The sequence below is a fragment of the Chamaea fasciata genome, unplaced genomic scaffold (assembly GCF_029207755.1).
Source record: "Chamaea fasciata isolate MVZ Bird 193981 ecotype frontalis unplaced genomic scaffold, bChaFas1.0.hap1 SCAF_3, whole genome shotgun sequence".
Classification (NCBI taxonomy): Eukaryota; Metazoa; Chordata; class Aves; order Passeriformes; family Sylviidae; genus Chamaea; species Chamaea fasciata.
The window spans coordinates 44,865,667-44,878,541 of record NW_027094088.1 but is presented as its reverse complement, the minus strand read 5'-3'; the positions used below and the strand labels follow the sequence as shown (position 1 = coordinate 44,878,541).

The window sequence follows — 12,875 nt, the reverse complement described above, 5'->3', positions numbered from 1 at the left end:
TGTTTGAGATAGCAATTAAAACAGTCTCAAGGGGCTTCCCATTTTCTAAGCACAAGACTGCAGACAAAACCATGCACAGTACATTCCTCTCCAGAAAAATATAACTTCTATATCCCCACAACAAAAAGAAAAACAAAACCAACCATACACACACAAACCACCCCCACCCCCCCACCCCAGAAAAACAAACAAAAAAACAAAACTTTTTTTTCCAAACAATTTGATCCTCTGTAGCTTTTCCACATGGACATAGAGAGCTTTTGTTCCAGATCACAAATGTTACTATGACACAGGGGATCAGGAATATTCCCCATGCCTCGACACAGATTGCCAATAGTCATGGCAACTGTGGGCCTGCCAGAATCACATGGCAACCTTGTTTATTCTTCCTCATCTGTTTGCTTTCCACATTTCAAACATCTTCACTTAAGGAAGTTCACATTGAGTAAAATACCTCTATGTCAACATAAACTCTTCACCCCTTCTGTATTTCAGGAGATTTAGGAAGAAACCTCCCTGCATTTTCTCTCCCAGTATCATATCGATAGTTTTCAATTGTCAGCAGCTTCAGACTGCTGCTAGAAAAGTTCTTGAAAATTCTGAGACTGCTTTGGAGTAGGAATAATTAACCAGCAGCTATGAAGTTAAAAGTACTTTCTTTGCCAATAATGATGTTGGTCTGCTCTTTTACAGTTCTTTTAGAGGAACATCACGATTTTGACATTTAATTGACAGAAACAGCACTATATGGAGAAAATGTAAGAAATGACACATACCTAGACCATCTTATGTAAGCCTGTGGATAATTTGTTTGCCTGACAGGACTGCATGACGTGGAAAAGTTCCCACCACTCCAGGAGCTGTGCTGTGTCCAAGTCAAACACACGCCACAGAAACAGTGAACCCTTGCTTTCTCTGGATTGACATGTTGAAACTGAGCCTAATATGATTGATTTCAGGCTGAGCTTATGCCTCTGCAGGGACACCAGCACAGTCCCCCTGCCTGGCTACTTGTTTCCATAAATGTACAATTTAGATGAGGTCTATCCCTCATGGTCAGATTTGCTGACAGATAAGCATGCACACTGAAAGGGCAAGTGCACAAATCTCAGGTGGTTATTTAAACAGGATGATGTATTTTCATCACACCCACTATGCTCAGAAGTTTGACAGAGATAGCAGCTCATTCCTGTGTTGCTAATCCTTCTTTAAAAAAAAGTATAGGTACTGCAGGAATGTCAATACTCTATAGATGACTTCTACTTGTCGCTCAGATCATGTTGTTGTTATAGACTACACAGTGCACTTTGTTACCATCCAGCTGTAACACACACACACACGAAACATGGAAATGAAAATACAGGTGTACAGCTGAGATTTGTAGTTCGTTTTTCACCATCTACAAAAACTTCCTAAAAAATGTACTTCCTCCCTGTAGTTTGCTGTTCTTTATTTTTTACTTCATTCTATCTTTCTTGCTCTTTTTCCCTCATAGTCACTGTGAAAATACTGCTGTATTTTCTTATTTAAAATTTACCTTATTTTACCACTATACTGAATTTGACATCTTGTTTTGCCATTTACAGTGTTTTGCCACATTCCTGCAATAACCCTAGACATTCTCAGGTACTTTTCAGAAGATATTTGCACCCATTGCTGCAGACTTGAGCATAGTTTGTGGTTTTTAAGACAGACATCAGTAGGTGGGAACAAGATGTCAGTGTGGCCTGACTTGCAAGGAGACATAACTTTTATCAGGCCTAATGACAGCAGGACAGAACAGGCCTGAGAGTGTACAAGCTCTTCATGGTAGGAGGCCTGACAGACCACAGAGCTCATGTGCTTTCTGTACTTCCATCAGGTGGTTTACTGAAAATTCTTACCCACAGCTGTGCTTTGCTGTATCATTTAAATCTAGACTACCACAAGATGTTCCATTGCTCAATGGGCATTGCCCTCCTACTGCTGCTGTTTGCCCGACTTAAACAGAAGTTGGTGACATATTGATTCCTCTGGTTTACTCTCCTAAGTTTAGGAAGGGCTCACTCAAAAGTTGATTTGGAAAAATAAATAAAGGCAAAAGTTTCAAGGACAAATGAGTTTCAAGATAAAAACCCACATTTCAGATTACTGAAATCTAGTTAATGAACTTAACAGCTGGCGTTTACCAAGTTTCTCCTAATGGGAAATGTGGAGCCACCCTGTTTTACCATGCATGTTCACTTAAATCAGTCCATAATAATCTCTAAGTTCCATTTTTACACAGTTGATGCCCATAGATCATTATTTCTGTCTACAGACAGAGTCTGCAGGCTCAATTCTGGCAAATAAGAGCTGGCTAAAAAGCACCAGTGGAGGTAATACAATAAAACTTGCAGGACTTGATCAGTTTCAGGCCAGAGGCAAATTTGGTGATTGAAGATTTGCTGCATCCACTCAAAGACTGTCTCTCTCCTGTGCACCCAGATCTGTGTCTATGCTAGAGAACATCACAGAGTCAGGAGGAAGAAGTGACTCTGATGTGCTTTACTTAATTCTTATTTAATACATCTTTACTGTATTTAGTTCCTGTGTTCTGAATACTGTTTTTAGTTTCTGTGTTCAAGACTTTCTTTGCTTGCACATACAAAGAAAACATGAGTGCCTGTAAATGAAACTGTCAACATGTGTAACAGCAGTGCATATTATGAAATCATGGGAGATGTTTGTTCCTGAGACAACCACACTGAAAAATTAAATATATAGGCCAGACTCTTCATAACCCCAGCAACCTGTAAACTGTGATTATCCCTCTCCCCAGTAAGGGCTTGTCCTCAGCCCTTGCTAAAATTTCATACCATCATGGCAAATTTCTTTCAAAGAAAGAGGCTTAGTAGACACAACTTTGTACTATGCTGTTGGGTTTTGATTGCAGTTGTAAGATTGCAGATCGTTGCTGAAACTGATTTCACACAGAAATCCTCTATTAGGATTTTTATGTTTGGAGTATTTTAGACATTTTTATACCACAAGTTAAGTAGATAGATTTCATAGATTTAAATTGACACTAAAACATTAAATAAGACTGAAAATACCCTAGAGTTTAGAAAACTGTGTTAAGTTACATTCAGCTCTGCTATCTTAGATAATACTTATGTATAAAAAGAATATTTCTTTTATTGCCTCTTAAAATTATCCATTAAATATTTTTACAGCCAATTCCTTATCCCTCTAATATGGCAGTAAAAAGCTAAACCACAACTGACTTCTGATACAAGCACTTCAGAGGTGAAGAAATAAAGTACTCTCTGTAACCTAGAGTGTTCTGAACTGAAAACTGAGTGAACTCTATGACTTAAAAATATGACAGTTTACTTCTAACTTTTAGAGTCCTTTACATAGCCCAAGCGTGTGACAGTGCTTGGTTCTTCCAAGGTTTTAGGGCTTTTCTAAATACTCGTGATGGAAACTTTTTTCCAGAATCAAAGGTACAAAATGTAAACAAATAAATGAATTCACCTTAATCTGCTGAACAGAAACAGTTTCTTTGTGGGAAGTACAAACCACTTGCGATAAAGTATGGAGTACTGATAGTGAGAGCAAACTCTGGCAATGTAAACATTAACATTAGCTGTTCTGTTAATTTCTTCTTGAATATCTAGCTAATGTACTGCTCCACTGATGCTGGAAGTAGGAATAGGTTCTCATTTAGTCATCTGTTTTCACTTTATGTTGTACTGCCTGTACTCCAGAGAGGAAAGAAAGGAGCATTTACATCATCCGTCTGTGACCAGATTAACTACTGCCTACTTCATCTTATGGTCTCTGTAATTCCTAGACACCAGCCCTTCAACACATTTTCAGTTATGCAAAAATCTGCAACATACTGGCCCCTTAAGGACAAATGTAATGGAAAGCTAATTTAAATTAATTTGTAAGTAAATAACAAAGGTCAATCTTAAAACATTTTAACTCTCTGATGATAGTTACCCTAGACTTAAAGCTTGTGTCCACACTCCAGCAAAGGGGTATTCTCCAAATGAAAGGGTGTGAGAAGAACCTGAGTTAGCATCTGAATTGAAAATAAAATCCTAATTTCAGCAACCTCACACATTGAATCAGTGCAACACTCAAGTTTTTCACAGAAACATGAGTGAGAATTTTGCAATTCTGGAAATTAATTACAGATGAACAGATGAACATTTAACTGTTGGGAGCAAAAGATTGGTTCTGAGCTGCCCCAACAGTGAGGCAGGGGTTCCTGTGGCCCTGCCCAGTTCACCCACATAGTGCTGGGGCAGCGCAGCCCCAGCCTGCTGGGTTATACTGGAGTGCACTGGGATATGGTGGGCCGAACTGGTTTATACAGGTCTGGACTGGGTTGTAGGGACTGGACCAGATTTAGACTGGGGTTATAGGGGAATATGCTGAGACATCCTTGGTTTGTTCAGTCTGTGGAAGAGGAGGGTGAGCAGAGACCTCATTGTGGTCTTCCACATCCTTACAAAGGGAAGTGGAGGAGCAGATATCGATCTTTTCGTTCTCATGACCAGTGACAGGATCTGAGGGAATGGCCTGAAGTTGTGTCAGGAGAGGTTTTGGTGGGATATTAGAAAAAGGTTCTTTACCCAGAAGTTGGTCAGGCGTTGGAACAGGCTCCCCAGGGAAGTGGTCACGGCACCAGGCCTGACACAGCTCGAGAAAGGTTTGGACAACATTCTTAGGCACGTGCTGTTACTCTTGGGGATGGCGCTGTGCAGTGCTGGGAGTTGGACTTTGATGACCTCTGTGGATCCTTTCCAGCTCAGCGTATTCTATGATCCTGGGCTAAACTGGTTGATACTGGCTCGGACTGGGTTACACTGGGATGGACTGCGATACACTGGCCTGGACTCAGTTTAGGCTGGGATGAACGGGGAAATACCGGGACTAACTGGGCCCGACTGGTCCGCAGCTGGGCCGGGCTGGTGTCGCAGCCCCGCTCCGCAGCCGCCCCTCGCGCGCCCCGCCTCACGCGGCCCTCCCGCCGCCGCGCGCACGCGCCCAGCCACCCCCTCGCGCGCCGCCGCCACTTGTTTTGGAGGCGCGCGTGGTCCTCTCCGATTGGGCGCCGCCGCCCCGCCCCGCCCCGGCACCGGGACGGGGACGGGAACTACATCTCCCGGCGTGCTGCGCGGCGGCGGCCCGGGAGCGGCGGGCGCTGGAGCGGGGCGGCGGCGGTGCCGCTGGTTCGCGAGAGGATTCCGGGCGCGCGCGGCGGTGCCGCGGGAAGCTCGCGGGGAGCGCGGCCGGCGCCCCCGCCCGACGGGTCCCGCCGCCCACAGGAGCGGCCGCGCCGGGAGGAGACGCTGCTGCCGCCGCCGCCGACCCGCGGCGCGTCCCTCTCCTTCCTGTGCCGGCGGCGGCGGGGCGAGGGCTGCCCCCTCCTCCGTCAGTCGCGGCGGCAGCAGCAGCATGAGCGGCGGCGGTGGCGGCGGCCGGAGCGCGGCGGCGAGGGCACGGCTGGCAGCGCGGCTGCTGGCGGTGCTCTGCTGCATCCTGTCAGCGGAGGCCCAGGTAGGAACCGGCAGCTGGCGGGACGGCGGGGAGCGGGGAGGGAGCGTGGCCGGCCAGGGATGCCGCTGGCTCTGGGTAGGGCTGCGGAGCCCTCCCGGAGGGGCGGCAGGGCAGAGGCGGGAGGTGAGATCACTTCGGGGGACCGTGGGGGAGAGGGCAGCTCTGGGCCGTGTCATATGCAGGCTCCCCGCGGAGAAGTCGGAGAATTTAATTTCTTAGAGTCTGTAGCCCACGTTCTTCCCCTTCCCCACCCTGCGGCTGGCGCTTGACGGGTTCCAGCCCGGGGCCGATGCCGCCGGCCTGCGGGGAGAAGTTGGTTGACCTGGGAACCCCAGGTAACATCAGTCAGTGGAATGTGATGAGGAGCTCTGGGTTGGATCATGCCCGTGCCTTCAGGCAGAAAGTTCGGTGCCCTGGTGAAGTCTGTGAGAAGCCATATGTTTCAGTGGTGATGCCAGTGCCCGGGCTTGGCTTGTGCTTAGGTCGTGTCTGTTTGCTCACATTACAGGCAAGGATGAGAACACTCCTTCCTTCTGTAAACTGCCTTCGCAGCTTTAGGAGGGCAAGTGTCTGTAGTTAGGAGCTCGCTGTTCATCCACCTTGTGACCGTGAGTGAAATGATAGCTGGTGTCACGTAGGAGAGGCTTTCAGCTGGGCCAGAGACGTTGGAGTGAGTTTTTTGAGGAATACACCGTCCACGTGGAGCAAAGCTTGTCCTCTGGATTATTATTGTTCTTATATTTTCTAAATTTCCGTGTTGTATAATATGCTATACTGTAAGTGGCCATGCAAGGCAATGATGACAGTAGCGTAGATAACTTTTATTGCAACTTTTTTGGTTGTAAGTTGAAGTTGTTTCTGATTTACATTATTTTAGTAACTATTTTAGCACAACTAAATGCTAATTGAAACGGAGTTCCTAAAGAAGCACTTAATAAAGTGGCATGGGTTTTTCTGTGATGCTTGGCAGGGAGCTTGGTTGTTGCTCTTTCATCAGATTGTTAGCGTATTGTGTTCAGAGTTTGGCTGGTGCAGGGAAAGATAAGCTAGCCCATAGTTCTTGGAGTCATGTTACCTAAGGCTGTTCTTTCATTCTGCAGCCGTGGCAAAGTAAAATAACTAAGGAACAAAACAAGGTGTCCCAGGTGCTCTTCTAATTGTTGAAGCAATTAAAGTACAACAACCTGATAATGCTAATAAGGTTGTTTATATTAATAGAGTGCTTATTATTCTATGCAGTTATTCAGGCTTTTTCCTTAATATTAAAGTCCTGGCTGTGGATTTTTTTTCTAGATTTCATAAGGAGAAATTGATGCAGGATGGACATTGACCTTTTCTTCTGAAAGGTTGATTTAGCTTGGAGAAGTTAAAAGTTTCACTTCTCCAGTATAGCTCTGATGCCCTCTTAAGAACTAAACTAGGTTTGACAAAACCTGGAAGTACTTTGATAAGCATATTGGAAATGTAGAATAAATAGAAGCTATGTAATGTCAGGTGACTTCTTGAATACAAATTATAGTAGGTTAATGCTTTTTTAGTTTAGTGTAGAGTTCAAAGTAATTAACAGATGAAAAGAAACCATGATACTTATCCATTGTAATAAAAGTGTGATAGCTTACAGTACAGTTTCACTTTATATTTGTGGACTAAGTTAACTAGTGTAGTTCAATTTAAAAAAGGTCAAGTACCAATTATTTGAATACAAAGTAGGTCTTGCAATATGTAGTTTTAACCATGTAGTACGCTGCTCTTATTTTGGTGTCCCTAATTTGAAAAAACAAATTCATCGGAAGATCCAGATGTTGACAAAAATGAAACCATTTTCTGCATGTTCTTGAAGTGTTCCATTGTAAGTGAGAGCACTGAAGCCCGCACTTAGACTAATTATAAAAACCTCTGACTGGGGTACTTGAAGCCAGTGTTGCTGTTGCATCACTGTGCTGTGAAACTGAGTCCACTGCTGTGCAGTATTAGTGTTTCATATACGCTGTTAAAGTATTTTATAATTTGTGGTTTGGTGCAGATAGATCTTAGTTTAATTTTGGAGCATGCTTTCCAAGGAAACATTGATTTTGCTGTGTTACGTATACAGGGAGCTAACTGTTCCAGTTCTGAAAAAGTTGTGAGAAAAAAAAAAATGGAAAAGTTAGTTTACTTGCTCTGGTACTCTGAATTAATTTTTCTCTTCATCATTTCCTAGATCAGTTCTAGTTTTTGAGGAGGATTAATTTCTGAGACTTCTTTGCTCTAGATAAACTACTGCATTTTCAAAGATGTTCTTAAAATCGAGGTCTTAGTTAAATAAAAAGGCTGCAGCTTTTTATTTTTCCATGTGGATTTTTCAGTGAGTTTAACTATTGCATTTATCTGGGACGCTTTTCCCCTGAAAAAGCATTTTCCATTTTGCATAGATGGTAAAATTATTTTTGTAAGCAGTGGATAGCCTAATGAGCTGGTCATCAAACTAGTTTCCTATTCTTTATCTTCTCAGTCCAAGAATCTCTTTCTTGTATCATCCTATTTATACAGTTCAGTAATATTTGAGCAAAATGTTCAGACTTATCCTTTCACCTTTTTATATTGTAATGAAATGTTATGCTGTTTGCTTTGGTATGGTATTGCCTGTAAGGGCTGCGCCTTTACAGATTTCCGCCTGTGTGTGATCAATAAGAAAAGTTGAAATTTTAAATGAAATTACTCTAGATTGAAGTGCATGGGAGTTTTATTTCTGTAAGCATCATTAATAACAAGACTGGCTTTGAAGTTGACAGTCATGTGGACTGTGAAAAACCTGTAATTACATATTGGCTCTTTGACAGTTGTTTGCCCAGGTTTGAAGTTGGATAACATTAACAAGGCAAGCATAACAGCAGGAAAAAATTTTGCTTAAAGTAACTCCCCTTAAATTAATTTCACTTCATTGCCATATCGGCTCTACAGAATTGTGACAGCTTATTTAGTGCCTCAGGAAAAGTAGGATCTACATAAGGTAAATTTTCCACTTGTGTGCTTTATTGCCGTATCCTCATCTCTTTATTCTCACAGAGAGTTGGGGGTAATCCATTTTCCAGGCCTCCTTTATGCTTCATAAAGGAGCAGAAGCCTAAAATTTAGTTTCTAGTAGCTCTTTCACATCAAGCTTAGTTATATAAGGGTATCTGTTCTGTAAAGTACGGGAGTGATTTATCATGCATAAAACAGATTAGATGTTTTCATAATCTCATCTGTGTGAAATCTGTGGAGGAAAAAGAAGCCACAAAATATTTTTTGTCTCCTTTTCCACGTAACATTTTAATAGTTAGAAGTTCTAATCCCATGCAAGATATAAGGTGGTGGGCATTTCTATTTTAAATAATTTCTGGGCCTTAATGGATGTCAATGAATTTCCCGTCTGGCTGAAGAACAGAAGCAGTAAGCACCAGTGTTTGGTTGCATTCACTTATAAGCAAGCCTTCAGACATGTTTGTAGTAGTTTAAGAAGCTATGCCTAAGACAGTTTGTTTAGATTTATTGAAATTTATTATATAACTGTTCACAGAATCACACTTTCAGTGTCACACTTTTCAATAAGACACTGCCAGGGTCTCTGCAGGAGTGTTGCTGTAGCCCAGTCTGCGAGGTTGGTTGGAGCTGTCCTCTGCTACATACACAGTCCTGCCTTCCCTTTCTGTGCTGGCAGTAGAACTTCTGCACTTGCAGTGTGTGCTGCTTTTCACAGAGGTGGGCTTAACCCAGTGCAGTAGCAGTACAGCTTGCTGTCCTGACATGAGAAGAAGAATGAGACCTGGAAAAATCATACTCAGTTTCATGATAGATTCACAGCATTGCAGTATAGATCCCTGTGCCTGGTTTTCCTTGTATTTATTTGTTGAATTCATTTGTGAAATTGCAAACTTCTTGGGCGCAGAAAACCTACACTCCTCTTCCCCATGCCTCTAAGGAAACTAGATGAATGTTTTCACACTTTGAGAAGAAATATGAAAATAAGATGACAGTGTGTGATAGTAGGGGTTTTTTTAGGCAATTCGACTTGTGAGCATTTGGTAGGAGAATAGTTGAAATGCAGCTTTGCTAATATAGCACGTGTTTGTAATTTGGAAAAACTTGTTGCTCATTCTTCAGAAAGTTCTATATGCTGAAAGCATCAACAAATTTCAGGCGTGAAATTGTTAATCTTGCTAACACTGATTTAGCAATGCATTTGGAGGTGGGTTTAAGCTCGAAGTTACTACAGTTTTACTTGGAGTTTGAGGGATGTTACAGAGTATTTTGTGATGAGCAATATTTGCTGTGGAACTACATTTCACTAGTATTTCTTTCTATTACCATCTTTTTCTCTTTAAAGGATTTTTATGCAGTTAATACTCAATTTGTATTTTAAATATAAATGTTTATGTATTTTTTTCAATAGCTCACAGGAGTCCTAGATGATTGTTTATGTGACATAGAAAGCATTGATGACTTCAATACTTTCAAGATCTTTCCCAAAATACAGAAGTTGCAAGAACGTGATTACTTCAGATATTACAAGGTACACTTAGAATGATTTTTTCCTGAATAATTTAAATAAAATGCAGAAAACATAGGAAGGATTGTGTATCAAGTCAACTTGCCAGTGTTAAGTTGCCTATTAGAAGCCCATAGGTCTTTAATTTGGTTGAAGCAGGTTCTCAGTCCCTGACAGTTATGTTGGTAATAAGTCTTGTTTGCTGTATTCATCCTGGAGTCAGCGACAGTAAATCATGACTGCTTTCATTCAACTGCTAAGTGGTAGTTTTAAAGATAGTGCCTTTGTACTGCTGCATCTGGAAGAGGATCGTATTTTAGCAATTTTATGACAGGATGCAGTGCTTATCTTTCAAGAAATGTGTGTAATTTGAAATGGAAATATTGCCATGATTTATTTTTCTAATAAGTTGGTGTTTTATTTCTGATTTTAGTGTTTGCTATCTAGAGAACTGTTATTCTTTTGAAAAATAGGTTAAACTGTTCCTTTTTCAAGTAGTATGAAATACCACTTTTTCTACTTGAAGCATTTTTTTCTCTATATGACTATCTGATGTGCAAATGAAGATTTGAAGCCTAATACTTCTGTTTTCAGATATGCTTAACTTGAAAGTGAAGTTGCATTTTGACAGAGCTAATCAAGTGGCTGCCTGCCCCTGGAAAAAGGAGCTCACACTCCTCTAGGGCAGCATCCTGCCCCTTTGCTACTTTTGCCCCTCAGGCCAATGCATCTCTTTAACCTGGTAGATATTTAAGTTTGGGTGTTTTGGTTTGTCATTTGGTGGGGAGTTTTGTTGGTAAGGTTTTGTTGATTTTGTTGGGCAGTTTTTTTGTTGGTTTTGGGTTTTTTTCCTCCTCAGGGTGTAAAAAGTCGTCTAGCCGATCTGAATATATTTAACTCATGCAAGATGTGAGTGTGCAGAAGAAGAAGAAAGTACTAGACTCTTCTCTTTCTAGACTGAGCAAGCAGTAATGTGTAACTGCACCTTGACTCTCCTGCTGCATGATATAGTTCTAAATTCGCTTTTCAGGAGAAACAGGATATGTGCAACCTAAGTACTAATAGATTGCGTAGTAGTGGTAATGAGGTTGTCCAGATACAACAGAAGGGTACAAAACAAAGTGTGTGGAGATGAGGAGCAACAGGTACATGAGACTTTATACACCAGTAATTTCATCTTGGAAATTTAGAGCTAATGTTCATTTCAACAGCAGTTCTACAGATTATACTCCAAAGGGATGTTGCAATTCTGCCTCATCTTTTATACTGATCTTCCTAATAGATGGGCAGTTCCAAGGACCAAGGTGTGCAGTCCACCCAGCACCACACTTCACTTAGTACTTCCAGTGGTGGCAGGGAAGAATTTGTGTTGCACAAGTAAACTGAGTAAGTCAGTCAGAACGTTCTTCACCCTTTCCTGTTTCAATAAGCAACCTTTTTTTTGGTATCTCTGTGCAGAATGATGGAAGTGCTTTTTAGCACATAAATAAATGTGGAAATTGTGAAGGTAGGTGTTGTGGTTTAGGAATGGTGTTCCCCACCAAACCACGCACCATTCACTCTCGTTCCCCTGTTTTCCTCTCCCTCTCCACGCTACCTCAGGATGGAGATGAGAATTGGAGGCACAAAAGGTTAAGATCATGGGTTGAGATAAGAGCAGTTTTCTGGAGACAGCAATGAGATAAGAAAATTAACAGTAACAGCAACAGTACTAAGGACAGAGGGCATAAGAAAAGAAGTGATTCACACAGAGGGGAAAAAAATAATAGTATCAGAGGACTCCTTCTGCCGTGTTTTCTTGACTGGAAAGAACCTCTTCTCCCTGGGAGAAAGCCCTTTTCCCCTGCCCCTGGCAATGATGTGAGGTGGTATAGAAGACCTTAATATACAATACTGAATGGATGAGGTAGTTTTTATTTAGAGGCAAGAGAAAACTTCATAGAATCTTGCAGAAATTGTGCTAGGTGGCTTCTAAATAGCAGAACACTTCCCAGTGAAAGAAATAAAGAAACAAACATTTGTCTCTAGTTTTATACATCAAAACACACAAACTGTGGAAACCTCATGATCAAAAATCTGTCTTTTAATATGTGAAAGTACTGAATAATAATCTGAGTGATAATAATGAAATCCAATACCTCATACCCTAAAGCAGATTGGATGTTCTATGTAGACAGCACACGATTGGTTTGATAAAAGTACAAGCGCTATACAACCTCAGTTTGGGTGTGTACTGGTTTTCAGGGCTCTTCAGTCATTCTGGGACTAGTACATCTTGGTTTGCATGTGTTCTTTCTGAGTTAATCTGCAGTTTAGGCAGCAGTATTCTTTTTTTTTTTAACAGCATTCCTCTATGTAAAAACAGTGGCTGCCTAGATACTTATATCTTCCACAGTGTAAGCATTTTTTTATTGTGAGAGTTTACTTTGAAGCAGGTTGTAATTTAATCATGTTAGCTGGTCCTTTTTGGTAGAAATTGGTAGGAGGTGAAAGTTTTATGTAATAGATCTTACTGTGAAGGTGATGTAGAATGTAAAACTATGTTTTTCTTTATTAAAAAAGATTTGAGTGAACAAGTACAAAATTTTTATTTTGCATTATTTTTGCCTTATTTTTTTCTTGAAATGGTGTTTGTGCATTGAATAGAGGAAATGGGGGAAAGCAACTGAAAATCTCTGCTTTTATTATATTGGTGCTAGCAAGGTTTGAACTGTAATGAGAAGATATTTGTCATCACTTCCAAGTAGAAGTTGTACCATGTGCTAAACGTCATATCAGGGGTTTATTTGAATGAGCAATATCTTAAACATTTTAAAATAATAATCTGTTTTTA

General features: G+C 41.3%; 1 protein-coding gene across 1 annotated transcript in view; it reads left to right on the top strand.

Moving 5' to 3' along the window:
• The first annotated feature begins 5,193 nt into the window (after positions 1 to 5,193).
• Positions 5,194 to 12,875, top strand: part of ERO1B (endoplasmic reticulum oxidoreductase 1 beta) — a 29,400-nt gene continuing 21,718 nt past the window's right edge. The window contains exons 1-2 of the mRNA XM_066178824.1: positions 5,194 to 5,535; positions 9,947 to 10,066. Coding sequence (XP_066034921.1) covers positions 5,434 to 5,535; positions 9,947 to 10,066 — 222 coding nt within the window. The 5' untranslated portion in view covers positions 5,194 to 5,433. The remainder of the gene's footprint in view (positions 5,536 to 9,946; positions 10,067 to 12,875) is intronic.